This window comes from Impatiens glandulifera, chromosome 2 (genome assembly GCF_907164915.1).
Source record: "Impatiens glandulifera chromosome 2, dImpGla2.1, whole genome shotgun sequence".
Taxonomy (NCBI): domain Eukaryota; kingdom Viridiplantae; phylum Streptophyta; class Magnoliopsida; order Ericales; family Balsaminaceae; genus Impatiens; species Impatiens glandulifera.
The window spans coordinates 12,719,121-12,738,758 of NC_061863.1; the positions used below are offsets into that span (position 1 = coordinate 12,719,121).

At 29.5% G+C, this 19,638-nt stretch overlaps 1 protein-coding gene across 1 annotated transcript; it reads right to left on the reverse strand.

Moving 5' to 3' along the window:
* Positions 1 to 6,592: 6,592 nt before the first annotated feature.
* LOC124925862 (protein ESSENTIAL FOR POTEXVIRUS ACCUMULATION 1-like) lies at positions 6,593 to 16,673 on the reverse strand. Its single transcript, XM_047465980.1, has 10 exons — positions 16,504 to 16,673; positions 15,301 to 15,389; positions 14,133 to 14,966; positions 13,909 to 14,029; positions 13,761 to 13,826; positions 12,676 to 13,401; positions 10,209 to 12,567; positions 8,476 to 8,657; positions 8,346 to 8,405; positions 6,593 to 7,252 (listed from the first exon to the last, which is right to left on the reverse strand). Exons 1-10 carry the CDS (start codon positions 16,550 to 16,552, stop codon positions 6,891 to 6,893), a joined length of 4,848 nt encoding a protein of 1,615 aa, XP_047321936.1. The 5' UTR covers positions 16,553 to 16,673; the 3' UTR covers positions 6,593 to 6,890.
* Between the last annotated feature and the right edge of the window lie 2,965 nt (positions 16,674 to 19,638).

A 19,638-nucleotide genomic window follows, 5' to 3' on the forward strand; every position in this document is an offset into this window, starting at 1 on the left:
TTTTACAACAATCTCACATTAACTATCTTAATAATATGTTTGAATAAAAAATAATATGTTGTATTTACTAATTAATTTAGTCAAACTTTTTTACAACAATCTCACATTAACTATCTTAATAATATATTTGAATAAAAAATAATGGGTTGTATTTACTAATTAAATTTTTTTCCGCTCCAATTAATTAATATTTCTCTTCTTCGAATTCTGAATTTATCTCTTTTATTTTTCATACTTTTATAATTTTTCTATAACTTTATTTATCAAATATTTCTCATCTATTTATTTTGCCCTCTTTTTTCTTTTTCTAATTATTATTTTTTTTTTACTTATTAATATTTTTTTAATTTTTTTTACTTATAAATGTTTATCTAATATTTCTCATTTTCTATTTCTCATCATCTTTTAATCCTAAATTATTATAAATATTGAGGTACCTTTTTTTTGGTCAATAATATGGTTAATAATTACGGGTAAGGATCTGTTGTCCCAAAATATGTTCCACTTGCTGTCTCATTCATCAAAACAACATAATTTTGATAAATTAGACGAATAAAAAATTATATATATGAAATAAACCCTAAATCGTAAACTCTAAACCCTAAATTCTAAATCCTAAACCCTAAATCTTAAATCCTAAATTCTAAACCCTAAAAAATTATATACATATGACATTTTATTTTATTATTTAATTTTCTTTTTCCTCTTTCCACACTCTTCTCTCTCCTATGAGACAGCAAGTGGAACATTATTTTGGGACAGCAGATCCGAAGCCTATATCAATAATTACATGTATTTTTTAATAATTACGTGTATATTTTTTTTTTAAAAATTAGGTAAAGAAGTTACTAAGGAAAAGGGAAAAAATGATAAAAATGAGAGGTGATTCAGAACAACAATAATGCACGTCAAGACTTATCTCATCGTCAAGTTTAAAAGAGATAAATCCTCTTGAAATTGGAATGACATTTTTATCCAAAGATAAAGTGCGTGATTTTTATAAATCTTATTCGGAGAATATTAGAAAAAAAAAATATTTTTCTATTGGATGCGTTAAGAGTCGTAACAAAGTATTTAGGTAAATAAATATACTAAATCCTAAACCTTCGATTAAGACAAATTGTAAAGCTAAGATTAATGTAGTTATTCAAGGTGATAAAAACTTTGTAATAAATGGTGTACACCTTGAACATAACCATATATTGAGTCCAGGAAAATCACGATATTTTAGATCTAATAAATTATTGGATTTAGCTACAAATAGAAGATTGGAACTAAATGATGAAGCTGAAATAACATTAAGTAAAAGTTTCAATCATTTGTAGTAGAGGCAGTAGATTATGATAATTTGTCATTCAATGAAAGAAGCTTTAAAAATTATATTTCAAATGTTAGAAGGTTGAGATTAGGGAATGGAGATGTTGAAGCTTTGAGTGTTTATTTTTGTCGCATACAAAGTAGGAACTTAAAATTTTCTACGCGTATGATTTTGATGGTGAATCTTGGATTAGAATTATTTTTTTGGCAAGATCAAGAGTTGTATATAATTATTTTTCCGATGTTATTACTTTTGATACAACATATTTGACTAATAGTTATTACATGTTTTTCGCTCCATTTGTTAGAGTGAATCATCATGGTCGATCTATTTTACTTGGTTGTGGACTATTATATAGTGAGATACATAATTATTCATATGATTGTTCAAATCTTTGTTGGTATGTATGTTTGGACGTGCTCCAAAAGCAATAGTCACAGATCAATGTTGTTTAATGGCAATTGCAATTGCAGAGGTATTTCCAAAATATCATCACCATTTATATTTTTGGAATATAATAAAAAAAAATACCAGCTAAATTAGGTGGTCTTGCGTGATATAAAGTGATAAAGAAACAAATGAAGAACATTGTATATAACTCATGAGTGTGATGAGAATTGGCACAGTATGATTGAAGAGTTTAACTTAGAGAATAATGTATGGTTGAATTCTTTAAATGAAGAATGTAATACATGGATGCATGTATATATATGTCAAAAATAAATTTTGGGTAGGTACTTCTACATCTCAGATAAGTGAAAGTATGAATGTTTTTTTTTATGAGTATGTGCATTCTAAAACTCCATTGAAACAGTTTGTTGAGAAGTATGATCATGTTTTAAAGAGGAAGATTGAAAATGAAAAAGTTTTGGATTTTGCTTCTTTCATTTATGTGATCCCCGTAATAACCGGTTATCCTATTGATAGACAATTTGAAAATGCATATACTAACAAAGTATTTAAATTGTTCTAAAATGAATTAAGAGGTTTGATGTTTTGTAATGCCTCAATAGTGAAGAAAGAATGGAAACTATGATATTTGAAGTAGTATTAAGACTATTTTGGTAATAAATAAAGAACCACTATGAAAAGTTTGTTTTGTAGTGTGTTATATTATGTTAGATTATAAGTTAGTTGTTTTTGCCGAATGTTTGAGTTTTAGGGTATTTATGTAGACATGCGATATTTGTGTTGATAATGAATGGGGTGATTGAGGACCGATGGCGAAAAAATGTGAAACATGGGTATCAAAACATCACTAACAGTTATGATGATCATAGTTTTATTGAGGAAAGACATCGACACAAAACTCTCACTCCGTTGATGAATGAGGTTCAACAACTTGGAGAAAAAACTGTTGAATGTTGTTCTCTAATGGTTGAAGTTTTGAATGACGTGAATGACAAACTAATTTATATTAATCTTGAGCATTCAATGGCTGAAAATAATTGCAATTTGTCGTTGATACCTAAAAATGATGAGAAGTTGAAAGAAGTGTCTACATCCAGTAAAAAACAATACACTCCTCCATTAAAGGTACTAGTTCGAGGAATCCACTCACAAAGAGAAAGCAATATGTGGTTAAAGAATTGTGAAAAAGAAAGCAATATGTGGTTAAAGAATTGTGAAAAAATTTATAGTAGACGATCTATAAAAAGAATGTTTGATTTATTTTATTTTACATAATATATTATATTTGTTTGAAATAATTTATCTCATAATTAATTTAATAATTAATTTATTTATATATTTTTTAATTAATGATGATAGGTATGAACACTTATTGGTGGTTAAATATTATAAAAGGATAACATTTATCATATTTTTGTCTTCATTCTTTTGTTATTCTTATATTAATTACTAGTAATTTTATTATGAGAAATGATTAGGGAGAGAAAAAAATACTCTCTTTACATCTTTTATACATTTTTTTATCTATTTATTAAACTATTTTATATTGCTAACTCTAATTATATTGTAGCATCTCCTTTTATATTTTAATTTTTTATTCAACTCAATTATAGAAACTAATATGGATCATGTACATTTACAATGGTAATAGTCTTGAATATCTTTGACTTTAAAAAAAAAAAACTAATTTATTATATTTATATAAATTAATTAGGAAAAATAATATAAATTATGAGAGGGAGAAACATTGATTGATTCTTTCAAATAATAGATTATAGATTTGAGGGGATTATATTTTTTATAAAATTAATAATTAAAGAGATTTTTTTTTATTTCGCTGTATATATTAAAAATAAAAATAAAAATAAAATTATATATGATAATTATATAATAGAGTAAATAAAAAATTATATTATATATATATATATATATATTAGTAAGGGTGTTCAATATTTGGTCTGAACCGAATATCCGACCGAATTCGAATTCACCGAATTCGAATAAATCAAATTCGAATTACATTTTCGGTTTTCGAATCGAATTTTAAACCGATTCGAATTCAAATATGGTTTTCGGTTTGGTTTTCGAGTTTAAGTTTCAACTCGAAAACCAAACCAAATTCATTTTTATTATTTATTTTTATTATATGTTATATAATTTATTACATATTATATATTAAATTATCATGGGCCTCCTACTAGATCCCTAAATTAAATCCATAATCCTTCATTCATTTTCCCCTTTCTCAGCTGTCCACACCTCTCAACCGCCATATATTGTCGTCGTCGACACTATTTTAATATATATTGGCGTTAGTCACTAAGCTAAGTTTGCGTGATTTATATTTTTTTATAATTGAAGTAGATAAGATTTCTTTAACAACTTATTTATTTTGTTAACTCTTTTAAAAAAATGTAAAGGTATTTGATGTTCTTTATTTTGTCTAAACCGAATATCCGACCGAATTGAATTCGAATAAACCGAATTCGAATTTATTCAAATCGGTTTGGTTTTCGAATTTGCTTAAAAAAAATAAAAATTCGAAAAACCTGAACCGAAAACTCGAATAACCCGAAAACCGAACCGATGAACACCCTTATATGTTAGAAGATATAAATTTTTTTATCTTATAAAAAAAATCATTTATTATATTTATATGTATTAATTAAAAAAAATAATTAATATAAATGACAAGAGAAAGAAACCTTGATTGATGAATGTCATTTCAAATAATTATGTTAAGTGTTATTATATATATAATTATGTTTACACTTTATTATATTGATATTTTTATATTGATATTTTTTATATATTTTTTGAAATATTTTTTTTTTACTGGTTAATATTATTATATATTTAACAAAAAAAAAAAAATAAGCAGTTAAAGATTATTCAATGTCATTATCATGACAATGTAATTGATTAGATCTCTAAAAAAACTTGTAGATTTTAGTGTGGAGATCTTATTGCTCCTATTAAACATTTTTGAGTCAATTAATTATTCTAAAGTATTTAAGTTGTACATAACATTTTTTCCACGTTATGTTTTTAATCGTTTTTCTTAAACTATTTTTTATTAAATTGGTTATTTTATAATATATATATTTTTTAATTTTGTGTTACGATGCCACAAAATTAGAATTTGCATTGACCTCCAAACTTTGGGACCTATTTTTTTAAAAGTTTCAGTTTTTAAATAAAATCTTTCTAAAGTTTTTATTGTCTTTTAATTTACAATATTTTATAATTTAATTATTTTGAATATTTTAATCTATGTTAAATTCATTAAAAATAATAATTTAAGTCATTTTTTTAAATAATAACATTATTTATTTATTTTAACCATAATTCTTTTTTGATAAAAAAAATTAACATCTACGATAATATTATAACATTATAAATTACTTTAATAAATATTTGGTAACTGTAAAATATAGTGTTAAATAAATTAATTTATTATTTATATATATATATATATATAATCATAAACATATATTTTCTTGTGCATATAACATTTTAAATATCTTTTTCTCAATTTTTATTTGTTAACATATAATTTTGTTTTATAATTATTTTAATTTCAAATTTTTGACCAATATATTGTTATTATAGGTTAACTCTCAAGGAAGATGAACAAAAATTTAACTGTTATTTTACTAAACAATAATATTATTTTTTTACCAATAATTATACTTTAATTATTTTTTTAGAAAAATCAACAAATAGATTACCCTTGTACATAAAATCATTCAGGTAGTTCAAATAGTAAAGATGATATCTAAGAGATCAAAAGTAACATATTAAATTGACCGAAATTAAAATAGATGCAAGGATGGTGAGGGTGTTATAATATTTTTTCTTTAAATAAAAAAAAACATTTAAAAATTAAAAAAATATCAAGTTAAATATATTAAATTTAATATGAATACATATATATATATATATATATATATATATATATATATATATATATATATATATATATATATATATATATATATATATATATATATATATATATATATATATATATATATATATATATATATATATATATATATATATATATATATATATATATATATATATATATATATGGCTTAACTAGTAATTCATAATATAACAAGATAAGAATACAGTGTTCAAATAGATTAATATTTGGGTTTTTATGTTTTGAATCATTATTAAATATTTATTATATTAATTTAAAATTTCATCGTAATTGTTGAGTTTTTTCCTTAAAAAATAGTCATTATTATTAAGTAGAAATACTAATTATTAATTATTAAAAACAAAAAAAAAATTGTTAAAAATAAAAAGAAAAGAAAGAAAAAAAGAATCAATAGAAAAAACTATATTTAAAAGAGTGGTTAAAAAATTAATATTAATTTTTTTTTAATTATAAAAAAAAACTAAAATAAAGTTTGAAAAAATGATGAATACTTTTTTTAAAATGATTTGTGATGAGACTCCAATTCATTATTCTAAGGACATTAGTTCCACAAAAAAAATGTATTTAATTTATTAGATGAATTTTCTCCCTTTATTAAAAAAAATAAAATGATTAATATTAAATGAATAACAAGATACTAGTTTCAAAATGTTATGAAAGTCATTATAAATGCATTCATTAAATTCATTACTATTATAATTTTAATGAAATATATTTTAAATCTGTGAGAAGTTGTAACATTTGAAATAGAATATCAAAACATATAATTGAAATGGACAAACATTTTCTTGTTGAAGTAAAATGCTGAATCAGAATAGAATATAATTTTTAAGACACAAAATAACCTAGAACTGATAGAAAATATAAGACAGAAATTTTTTACTAAGAATTCAAAAAGTAATTCCATCATCTTCTGACAATATCAAAATCATTCTTAACTTGAAAACTGTCATTTGATGAACCAAAAAAACAACAAAATAACCTTAAAACAAAAGTATCAACAACACAAAATTGCCTAAGCAAATTCAAAACAGTGCTGCTGCCAACTGCCTATCCTCCTCTATAGGACACTGATAGATTCAACCTCCAAAAAGAAACCCTAAAAAGAGGTGATACTTTAAATCATACCCACCATTTACAACAAAAAAAGAGCATTTTAAGACAATTGTATTTACAACAAAATGCATAATAATTTAAATTAAACCCTAATCAATCCTCGACATTCTGAATCTCTCCCATCATAATCCGATTGCTAACCACGTTGAATCCCAAGGACGACAGGTTCACCTTCTTTCCCTTCTTCCCTCCTTTCTTCTTCCCTCCACCTCCTTTATTCGACCCATCAATCCCCCCAATCGAATCAAAATCTCCATTGCCAGAACTCACTGCCTTGCGATTATTATTCTGACTTTGGAAGGCAATTTCAAGGACATCCGCTGGGAGAAGCTCCATGTAATCGAGAAACCTGTCGATGAACTTATGGTCTCTGTCGAACGAGCCAAGATTTTCTACCAGGAACATCTTAGCCTCTGATCTCGACTGCTTTAAGCAGAATTCCAGAAAACTTGTATCTGATGACAACACGCAAATATATAAATAAAGAGTAAAATAAATAAAATAAACTTGTTCATTTGAGGTTTCCCGGTTCCAAATTGGACATTAATTCTTTATATTTAGATCATGGGTTTTTTTCATGAAGGAAGCCTAGCAGTGGCAGGGCATCCTACCGTGTCATGACCCACCACTTCAGCCAAGGTGTTCTTACTGGGTATCAAAATTGAGACCTCATCTTCTTAGTTAAAGACTCTTATCTACTTATAATATAATTTGAGATAATGCCTATTTCAGTATATAAGAGTAGATTCTGTCATGTCAATGCCATATGGGCACAATACCCGACAGGGCCTACTTTAGGGAGAAAAATGACATAAAGGAAAGTTCAAATAGGCGTTATATATATTTTATCAACATAAAATTCAACTAATATATATGCTTGTTAAATATGATATTACATTCTCACAAGCCTATAAATCAAGCTTGTTGACCCATTATATATCAAGCTACAGTCAAATGAATTTTACCATTGGAAATTTAGTGACAGGTTGTTATTTCCAGATCAGATGTCTTGGGAAAGAATAAAGAATGGTTCATTTTGAGCACCAAACGAAGAACTCAGCCAACACAAACCCACTAAAATGGAAATAAAATCAATTTACCCTCGACAAAAAGGGGAAAGAAAAGAAATACATGAAAGTAAGAAGTGAAGGAAAATAAGTTGGCCTATTTGCAAAACTAGTATTTTGTCACAATCACACTCATTGGAACATTGCCAAAGTTATCCTATGATTTTGTCTAGATGGAGATAATATTATTGTTTGGATCGTGATTCATATTATAGTGTGATTTTTGTTAATTCATTTGGTATAAAAATCATTTTCTATTTTCTATATCATGATCTACATTGTAGTGTAATATTTTGCTTCAATTGGTATAGAGAAAAGGATCAGAGTTTATTTGTTTAGATCATTGTGATATTCAGAATACACAACAAATGTATATTTTTCAAGATCATGAGAAATTTTGATACCAAAACAGCCCAGTCTATTAACTAAAGACAAAAAAGATAAGGTGAACTGAGGACATTGTAAAATAACTGATAGATACCTTTTGAGCCAAGCAGCCTGATAGATTCCTTCTCGCACCAATCCCTGAAGTCCATGGCTTCTGTAAGGAACAAGGTTGAATCATGAATCACATTCCCCTCAGTTATAAAATGGCCAATCCAATTTCTTACCTGAATATTTACTTGCGGTGTCTGTTTTCCCTTTCAGTGATGGAGCAAAAGAAGGTGACGATGAGAGACGACTATCAGAGGGTCGGTTGCTGCCACTTTTCTGTCTGCTCAATGATGCACCTTTTCCAGGAACATTTTTGGCTCCAAAACTATCTTGATTTGCAAGCTGAGGGAAATCCACACTGGTAGGAGGAAAGAAGATATTAGTTCCACCTCTTCAATTTCCTTTAAAAAAATCAGTAAAACTGGAGAAGACATTCTTATTTAAATAAAATAATAATCAACATGGTGACAACTGACAACTTCCTAGACAAACCATCTTTACTGGATCAAAATGGATGAAAAGCAGACTATAGTTGAAAAAGATGACAGAAGGCTATCTGAAATAAATAAAGGCCTTGTTTGATCTAGGGTTATTTGAATAAACAAGTGGTTATTTTTAAACAATCTTGATGGTTAAAAAAGACACAAACATGTAATTTCATGGTTAAAAAACATGAAATCGTTCTTCAGCAAAAACAAAACTTTAAAACCATTGTAACAAACAATTGGAATGTGTTAAAAGAAAAAATATCATTGTATTCCTCTGAAACTATGTTAATCATTTCAGTAAACTGCGTTGCATAAGTAGCTTTATTTGGAAAAAAATGAATGGTTCAAATAAAAATACCATATGGTGCAATCACAGAATAACAGTAATACAATGGACTGGTATATGAAAATTCACTGAGCATTATTAGCAAAAGAGAACATTAAACAAATTGTAGCAGGTGGTAGTGAGACTTAGAAGAATTTGGTGTGAGACTTGAGAGAGAATTTAACTTTCTTTCAATGATTTGATTCACTCAACAGTTGCCTCGTTTATAAAGAATATAGAGGCTTGTCTTATTTGCAACATAAAGACAGACAATTGCATAGCTAACTAAACAAAATGTAAATAATGTAGTATTTAAGGGTTTAATTTACTATGTTGTACTGTACGTGACACAAAGATGACAATTAAAATGATAACAAGCTGTCTCCCTAAATAAACCCAGAAGAAACACAAAATAGCAAGTCTAGGAAGCTGATACAGTAACAAAAGGATCACTGTGCTGACACCAACTTTGTGTACTATCTATTATCTAGTTTTTCTAGGTAATAACAGTTTAAACTTTTAACCTCATACTTGAAAACAATATATCTAACCACTGGACTAAGTATTATTGGTCACCAACTGCCTGGAATATCTGAGGCTCTGGTTAAATGAGAGTGAACCATAGCATCAACACAACATCATTGCATGCATCTTATCTAACACATAACACATGATTAGCTTGAGACTACAAAAACTAGATGGTTCATATCTTCAGAAACAATGAAGGATTGTTAAATAAAGAGCCTATATGAAAACTACTATTTTGTCACGATCATTGTCATAATCAAGGTCTCATTCGAAAATAAAAATAATAAACTTAAAATTGAAAATCTTTTTCTATTGGGTATAAGATTTTCTTGTTTTTAGGACCATTATTCAGATTATAGTGTACTTTTTGTTGTTACATTTGGTATACAAATGTAGATTTTGAAGATAATGATCTAACATGAAAATAGAAGTTTGTAACAAAACATCCAATATCATGCATAACAATCTAACCAGAACAACACAAACAAGATGAAGAAATATCAGCCTAGTATGAAAATTAAAATGAGGAGAAAATAGCAATAAGTGTGAAAGAGAACAAATATCATACTGCTTTGATTCTTGCTTGGCTTGATCTACAGGACCCCAGAATAAATCATCATCTCCTTTATGCTTTGTTATAGCAGATGAACGGGAAATAATTTGGATAGGAGATGCAGCTTTAGCTGGAGAAGTTGCAGATACAGACCATGAAGAGCCACTTCCTCGATTGACCTGAGCTGGTAATGATTTCTGTGGAGTCAGAATTGGCATCTGGTGTTGAGCAGAAGAAGATCCTTTTTTCTCTTGTTCCCTTAGGATATCCCTTAAAGAAGTGGGCTTAGCAAGTTTTCCACCATCAGTCGACCAAGCAGGAGCTGGGGTTGTGTTTGTGTTTGTTGCAGAATCCCCTTTCCAAAGAACAAAGTCTCCAAAAGAATGTCCAGAAGGAACTGCGGGTAACACTTCCTTCTCTAGCTCTGTTTGACGAGTGGTCTTTGTTCTATCACTTGGACTCGAACCAATAGAAACATCTGCAGATGCAGTAGACACAAAACCTTTAGTTCCAGTCTTTGCTTTTGTAGATTTCTTTCTGTTCTTTTTAGTATCCTTAGCCTCAATAAAGTCACCATCATTAACAATATCAGACTGGATAACCATTGCTGGTAGGGAAGTGTTGCGTGGAGCTTCCTTATCTCCTACTCCCAACAAAAGATCATGCAGTTGGCTCTTCCGGCCTTTTTGATTCTCAGAAATTCCTTTATCCAAATGAATGTCTGTACTAACCCCATCAGTTTTGATATCTGCATTTGCAAGTATCCCAGCCCAAGGAGTAGAAAAAGCAAGAGAGGTGGCAGGTGCAGAAGCATCCATAGTAGCAATAGACATTTGTGCCTTCCATTGCTCTTCTTCTTCTTGAATTTCTAATAAAGATTTAGGTCTGAAACCTGGAGCAGGTTTCCAAGCCTTGATTACTGATTGAACATCAGTCTGTACATCAGATTGAAGCAGTTCCTGATCACCCTTGGCCTCCAAATTTTCTCCTGGAGTACCTTGAGAATTATTTTCTACAGCAACACTGGAAACAGCATCACTGTCCAATGACTTTGATAGCTGCACAGTTGCTTTTGAAATTCCTTTAGTCTGGTTACTAGAGGTTTGTGCCTTGGAAGACTTCTGTTTTCTGGACTTTTTCTCAGAAGCTTTTTTAGCATCACTTGCTTCAGAAATTTTCAGTTCATTAACAGAGGAGCCCAGGTCATATAGCTGTTCTTTCGTGAACTGGGTTTCCTCAGAAGCGTCAATTGGAGGAATAACCAACTCAATTACTCTATCAGAAATTAAAGCTTCATCATTATCATCCATGTAATCCAGTCCACCAACTGAATTTTCAAAATTTTCTACAGGCACGATATCAGTTGGTCTAACCTCAGAGGTTGCAGTGATGACAGGTTCTCCAATACTGGATGAGATTTGTGGTGGAAGCTCATACGACTCCTTTAGTGGAATATCATTAGGTGCGGCAGAATCCCAGTTTTTCTCTGTTACAGTGTTCTCAAACAATTGATGAGGCAAATTTATCGAAGAGTCAGAGGAAACACTATGGTTGATTTGCTGGGAAACATTGTAGCCAACACCACTTCCAAAGTTAGGAGGTTGTACTTCTGAGTTTGCAACTGGAATCTGTGAACCAAATTGAAGATTCTGAAACCTAAGATGATCTAGAGGAGCATTCCCATCAGATGGAGCAGAAACTTGCAATTGTCCATAAGGTTGTTGTTGCTCAGTATAATGTTGGTTAACACGATCTGCTAATATCTGAGAAAGCAGCTGTTGTTGTTGTCTTAAGAGTTGTTGTTGCTCCTCCTGCTTCTGCTGCTGCTTAAGAAGCAGGAGCTTATCCAACAGTGATATCTGCGGAGAAGCAAGGGGTTGCTGAGAATGTAACTGCAGCAATAGATTCAGCATTTGCGGATCTTGTGTTATACCAGAAGACAATAAATTTTCAGCATTCACTAGGGAAGAAGGATTATCAATATTAGGAGCTAGTAAGCTTGTTAAAGGTGGCTGGTTCTGAAGCTGCAACCTTTGTTGCTGGATACCAAATGCAGTCTGGGATGCAAAATTTTGATTGTGATGCAAATCCAGGGTATTTTGAATAGGATCCAACCCAGTCTGAACAGGGAGAGTTGACCACCCATTGACTCCATTATTGATACTAGAGGCAGCCCTATCTCCCAAGCCTTGCAAGTTCTGAGAAATCGGATGTGGATTCATGTGATGAAGATCAGAATTGTGGGGCAGAGAAGATGCATCTCTCCCAGGCCAATACGGGTGAGAATTAGGCAAAGGCATTTGTCGTTCAAAATTCATTCTCTTAGCCAAGAGATATAGATCATCTCCACCTTCCATTCCTAAGGACTGCATACCTGGTATGATTGAATTCATCCGGGTAAGAAAAAAAAATCTCAGAAGAATGTAATAATGGGCAACATCACTACTTTTTGAAAATATATTCTAAAAGGTAAAAAACATACCTTCAGGAGGGAAAGCAAACTTCTCGTGAGATGATGCACTAATATTACCAGACATCAGGGACTCCAAAAATCTATTTTCAGCTTCTGTTGCAGTGCCGTGCCTGTATCTTTGTTCATTCTTCATTATATCAGCTGCACTTACCTGAAGTTTCTCAAAACTGCTCAAGTTCAACCTACCTTGTACATCATTTGCCTCATTCTGTTTTGGTGCAGTAAATCCAGGAGGAGGTCGAGCCTTAGATCTTAAATGTGGCATAACATCCCCAAGCAATAAAAATGGTGAGTCAGGTGGTGCACTTGCAAGTCGAACTAGCAAATCAACACCAAAATATCCAAGCTCAAACCAGCCAATTATGTCACCTCCAGTAAATGGGCCTTGAATTTCACCTCGAGGATCTTTGTAATAGAGTATAAGGTCATCTGGAGAAGTCTGTGGAATTCTACGAGATTCCTGCTCCCTATCCAATATAGAAGATGTCTGCCTTCCAATACTGGTTGTCCACTCATTGCTTAGGTCTTTCTGTGGCTGTGACCAACCAATATCAGACGTTCTAGACCTAATATCAGTTGGATTCTCCGCCCTGTCATTTGAAATTGAATTAGAATGTTCCCCGATTGATGGTGATCGCCACATAGTGCTAGGGCGAACAGAAACTCCCCGTCCAAAGGAACCCCCATTGAACACCACTTCATTAGTTTTATAACGAGCATCATCATCTCGAAACGCTGAACATGATAATAAGTTAATTAGGAAACCCATGTAAATGAACATCCAAGAAAAAAACAGCAAATAGAATAAATTCCATGAAAATTCTGAAATCAAATGAAAAGAAAACCAAGATCTTCAGTAAGGACACTTAAAATATGCACCATACATCTCCCCCCATAGGGTCCATACCCTTCAAACTTAGTTAGAAATGTCGGTTGGGTCAAAGATAAACCATAATGCCCCCATGCAACATTCACTCATTGTTATAAGTCGTAGAAATTTAAGATTCCATAGATATTTCCTTTAGCTTTCAGCACATAAAAAACATTCATTTCATTTAGGACAACAAAACTTCCTGATTTAGTTAAATAAATACCATTGGTAGAATCAACAATGTCACCCTTGTTATCATCGCTAGGAAGGGACAAATCTTCTCTGCTACCTGCACACGAGACCATACACATGAAAATTAAGAACATTCCAACAAGAACCATCAAATTAAATAACTCTTTTGCGATCAGTACCAAATTTCACTTGTCTTGCTTGCACAGAATCATTAGAGTTTCTCCCGATGGACCCATCTTTAGATATTTGTGGTGCACCACTACTTAATATATCACCATTGTCAATCCCCTTCAGAATATCCTATCAAAAGGCAATGGAGAATACATTATGCTTGTTAAGTTATTAAAAAAATGTCAAAAATAGTATAGTTAAGAACCAACTAAATAGGAACTTTTTAGCATACCAATTCGTCAGATGTAGGTGTACAAAAGGCAAGGGGTCCTAAAGGATCTTCCTGAAAAAGAGAAGGAACTGAAACAACACCCTCTAACTGATTATTCCAATACTTCATGTCAGTTATCCGATACACATCAAGCAATTTGGTTCGGCTATATCGAACCATTGAAGGGTCTTCTTCACCAAGTTCAGCCTTTCCCAACATCGTTCCATGAGGATACAAAGTACTACTGTTCATGTTCATAGTACTTCCACCAGACCCAACCCTTCCTCTTCCATGAGAAAAGGTTGAAATTGCATTATCACCACGTGCCCGATTATAAGTAGTTCCTTGTTTGTTTGGCGTTAAGTTCTGGGGAGGATGCTCCATTTTCCCTTGATTGTGAATGCTAGATCTCCATGGACGATAATGGTTCCCATCCTTCTCATCATCTATACGAGGAGTGATATGAGAAAATCCTTTGTCAGTCTCTTTGCCAGCGTCTGACCACTTTTCAGTTGAATTGTCTGTTTCCTTATCACCAGGCCCCCAGCGTGAGTTCCATTTGCTGTCCCGGCGATGGTCATAGTTAGTTTCTTTGTTACTTGAGTGATCAACCCATCGGTCTGAAGGGTTACGGCGTGCTTCCCCAAAGTGTTTTAGAGAAGGATTATCCACCCAACGATCCACCTTACGGGTGTCTCTTTCCTCATCACGCCAGCGGTCACGATTGCCAGATCCCGACTCAAACACAGTTGGCCTGAAAACATTCTTTTTCTTGAGAGTTTCAAGCCCTTCTTCACCATTCTGAGATGACGTTTTGACATCTACATGATCTTGAAACTGGTCTGCATGATTCTCCTATAAAGATATTAACCAAGACAAGTCATATTGAGCCTTTTTGGTAAGTGATTTGTTACATTGACAAAAATCCAAAGAAAAAAATACATCTGGCTAAACTTGTGTAATCTAACAAAATGTTATATCTTTTACAACTTTTCACAATTTCTATACCGAAAAATTCAACCATATGTTTCATACCAAATGCAAAGACAGTTACTTTCACTTTTTGCTTTGGCAATTTTCAAAAGTGATTATGATGGTAATTGTTGAAGAAATTACTAAATGTTACTCCACTAGATTTATTTTTCAAGATAAAATGGTAAGCATAGAAAATAGCACATAAATAACAGACCGCAGTAGCATTTGCAGCCTTGTTCTCCCCTGGCTTAGGAAGAAGCCACTGTGGTGAAAGTGGCATCTTATTGTCAACACCAAGCACATCTACACACACAGAAAAATCCACAGGTTATAAACACCGCACTAAAAGTCTTGTAATGACTTAACATATATACCAATTTATGCAGTCAAGATTGAAAGAAGTGAAACCAATTCATCAGGAAAAAATAGGAAGTTCAAAATTCATCCTAGTAATGTACTTTCTGAGATATTTACTTTTATAACAGAAAATGAAACAAAATATGGAGCTAATGTGCAAATTGCAGCACCTATATCCTATTCCCACGAATTTCTGAGCTCAGTTCTCAAAGATCTACCTTTTAACAGTGGAAATGTTTGTACAGAAAAGGCACATTTAATTTGACATGGAGATCCAATCAACCCGTCTTGTCTTATCTTCACCTTTATATCAAATAAGGTTCTACAAACATTGCATCATATTCATCTAAATTACTAGCACTAGCTATATTCTCATGCAAATTTACTTTTCCTTGACCAAACTTATGAGCTCAGTTCTCAAATAAAGATTCTTATATCATAACTCAATTGTAAAGTTAACCAAATCAACATGGAAATCCAGTTTCAGGACAGAAAATCCATAACGCCTTTGCATGGCTGTCGAACCCATTACAAGTTATATTTCATTCGCATCCACTTGAAACAGAAAAGTTCAAAAAAGATATGATCTTTTTCAATGCTTGAAATATTCAACTTCCATGCGAGTTTGATAGTCCCATATACCGTCCCTTTTTCAGCTTAACTGGTGAAAGAAATTCATAGTAATGCAAACTTTTTTTCATGATGGACCACCGGATTAAAGAACAATAAGCTGTCTTGTAAGACCAAAGCAAATGGTATACAGGTGGTAAGTTATTTCACTAGAGAATGAAGGAATAAAAGGAAAAACAAGCATGAGTTCATAATCTATGGAAAAAAAAGGTAAACTGGCGTCCACTCTCAGACACTTGAGTGACAAGTACGATACAAAAGACCAAACCCCAGACTGCAAAAAAAAAAACTAGGGTTTTGCAAGAATGAGTATCCTCTCTAAAAAAAATCGAAATCCCAGTACCAAATTCCATGAATCAATAAAGGGTATGTGAAGATTACAGTAAATAGACGTATTAGACGGCTTGACCTGAAAGAAGAGTGAAAATACCTTTGGAGATCGGAGAGTTCAGAGACGAAAAATCGATCTTTCCAGCCATGGATGATTGAGAGAGTTAGAGTTTCAGAAAAGGATGAAAAGGGAAGTTGAGCAGAGAGAAAGAGAGAGAGAAACGCCAAAGAAAACCTCAACTGGTGTTCCGACTGACTACTTAAAAGGAGGCGAAGAGGTGGAGAAGAAGAGGAGAAGAGAATGTGATGAATATAAACATGGTAAAAAAAAAAAACACAAATGTTTTTTTATTTTTTTTAAACAAAGTATACACAATTTCTGATTATAAAAAACTATTAAGACAATTTTTTTTAATAAAAAATTGGTTGAAAATCAATATATATACAATTTTCAAAGTGTTTTCATATTGACAAATTATATACAAATTTTAAAGTGTTTTCATATTAGTCAAAATCAACATTATATGCAATTGTTGAGCAAGAATCAAATAAAATTAAAAGAATCAACTCCAATTAATAAAATTAGGAAAATTCATTCATCATATAGATAAAAATATAAATAAATAATTATAATAATATTTATTTAATATTTAAATTTTTTAATAAATCACTAATAATATACTAAAATAAAAAAAAAAATATAACACTCTCATTTCACATTTTATTTATTTCGATAAAAAAATTCACATATTTCATCAAAAAAAATTTCTTCTAATTAACCTCTCATATTGTGACATTACACTTTCATTTTGGTCTATAAAATATCTAATTCATATTTTTTAATATTTAGGAACGTGATCTCACATTTTTGTAATCAAATATTTGATTTATATTTTTTGACCACTTTTAATTGTTACCGACATATTATCCCAATCACACTTGGTTAAAGGGGTGTATTTGTTTTGTTAGTTAGGTTACAAGTTCGAAACATACATATAGTATTTTTAATTTCATTTTTAACCGTAAATTTATAGGCGGGTCAACTAAAATCCGACCCAAGTATTCATTTACTTTTACATATATATTTAAATTAACTATACCTCTTGACCCGACAATCCAGTTAAAAAGTTGAATTTATATTGTTAAAAATGTTTAACGTTCATCAAATTTAGTTTTCAAATTAGTTAGATGGTTAAAGAGTTGTACTTATTTTTGTTAAGTTGTAAATTCAAAACATACATTTGAACAGTTGGTTTCAATTTATTTATTGGTTAGAAGATTAATTCTTTCATTTCATTAGTAAAATATTATTACTAAATATTATAATTAAGAGATATATACTCAAAAAAATGTTAATAATATCTTATTAGAATGAGATTATTTAAATCTAAGAATTTTAAATAAATTAATATTTTTTTATTTATTTTTAAATTAATTACATCATTTAATTTATTTATCATAGAATTGACAAGACCCTTGAGAAGGGCGATACTTTTAAGATGTATTTATTATAATATTACCGTTGTCAATATTGTATATCGAGATTATAAATATTTAATTTTATAAAATAATAAAAATATTGTGTTAATAATAAAGATATGATAAATAAAATATATTACAATTTGAATTTCATTTTAAAAAATATATTAATATATATTTTTTAAATTAAATAATATTTTTTTATAAAAATATATAATACTACAAGACCATAATAGAAGGAAAATTAAATAAAAAATAAAATTATTTAAATTTTAAATAAATGAACAAGTTTAAACCACGGGCAATGTTACAAAATTAATGACCTATCAGAAGAAATATGGACCTAATATTTAGGTAGATTTATTGTAACGTTACTATCTGGTTATTATTGTGGATTGGTTACGGTTGGTGTGGGTGATTAGTCTGACAAGATTTAAATACAAATAAAGTTAATTTTATTAATAAATAATTTTATTCAATTGAATGGTGTATGGAGTATATATGTAATGTTTTTTTATTAAAAATATATATATATATATATGTTACGAGTCAATTTGGCACTAATTAAAATTTAATTATTAACTATATATAAGTGAATTAAATTTAGTCTTGGTAATTATAAATACAAGCAATATAAAGAATAATGTTGAGATATAAATGGACAAATTCAAAATTGTATTTAAATTAATAATTAATAGGTAATTTAATATATGTTTTTAAAAGTAATAATGATTAATTTTAATTAAAATATATTAATATATATTTTTTAAATTAAATAATATTTTTTTATAAAAATATATAATACTATAAGACCACAATAGAAGAAAAATTAAATGAAAAATAAAATTATTTAAATTTCAAATAAATCAACAAGTTTAAACCACGGCAATGTTACAAAATTAATGACCTATCAGAAGAAGAGCTACGGCAATATTAATATTTATGTAGATTTATTATAACGTTACTATCTGATTATTATTGTGGATGGTTACTGTGGGAGTGGATAGTTAGTCTGACAAGATTTAAATACAAATAAAAAAGAAAAGAGTATATATTACGAGTCAATTTGGCCCTAATTAAAATTTAATTATTAACTATATATATAAGTGAATTAAATTTAGTGTTGATAATTATAAATAGAAGCAATATAAAGAATAATGTTGAGATATAAATGGACAAATTTAAAATTGTATTTAAATTAATAATCAATAGATAATTTAATATATATTCTTAAAAGTAATAAAAAATAGAAGCAATATAAAGAATAATGTTGAGATATAAATGGACAAATTGACTGTGAATTTTTTTTCTTTATGTTAGGTTTTTTTTAGAATTTTACTTGTTTACAGCAATGTTGTTTCTATAATTCATTTTATTTTTAATAAAATTACAATTTGTTCATGATGTTGTGGCATCAAATAAACATTAGAGTGTTGTTTAATCTTTAATATTTTCTTTAACGGTGAGAAGAAAGTGAAAAAAGAGAAAAACTATTATTTTTCGGCAAATTAAATTGTAGGACACATAATTTCCTTTCAAATTTTCTCTCTCAAATTTCTTTAACAAATCATTTCTCTTTAATTTATTCACAAATTGAGGGAAAACAATTGTTATCTTTTAAAAATGCTGATAGGTTCTTTTCTCACCTAAATTTGAGTATCAATCATTACTTTATTAGTAAATCACTCTTATTAGCCTATAGAATTGTATGAATGTAATTTTCTCAAATTTATAAAAATGTACTTGAAATGTAAAT

Bases quoted from the DNA above. Each gene is read 5' to 3' on its own strand.
- LOC124925862 (XM_047465980.1), bottom strand. From the start codon at position 16,552: ATGGCTGGAAAGATCGATTTTTCGTCTCTGAACTCTCCGATCTCCAAA. The intron at 14,967-15,300 runs GTCTGTTATTTA...ATATCTTTATAG, and splicing joins AGGCTGCAAATGCTACTGCG to GAGAATCATGCAGACCAGTT. The intron at 8,406-8,475 runs GTAAGAAATTGG...TGTTCCTTACAG, and splicing joins CACCGCAAGTAAATATTCAG to AAGCCATGGACTTCAGGGAT.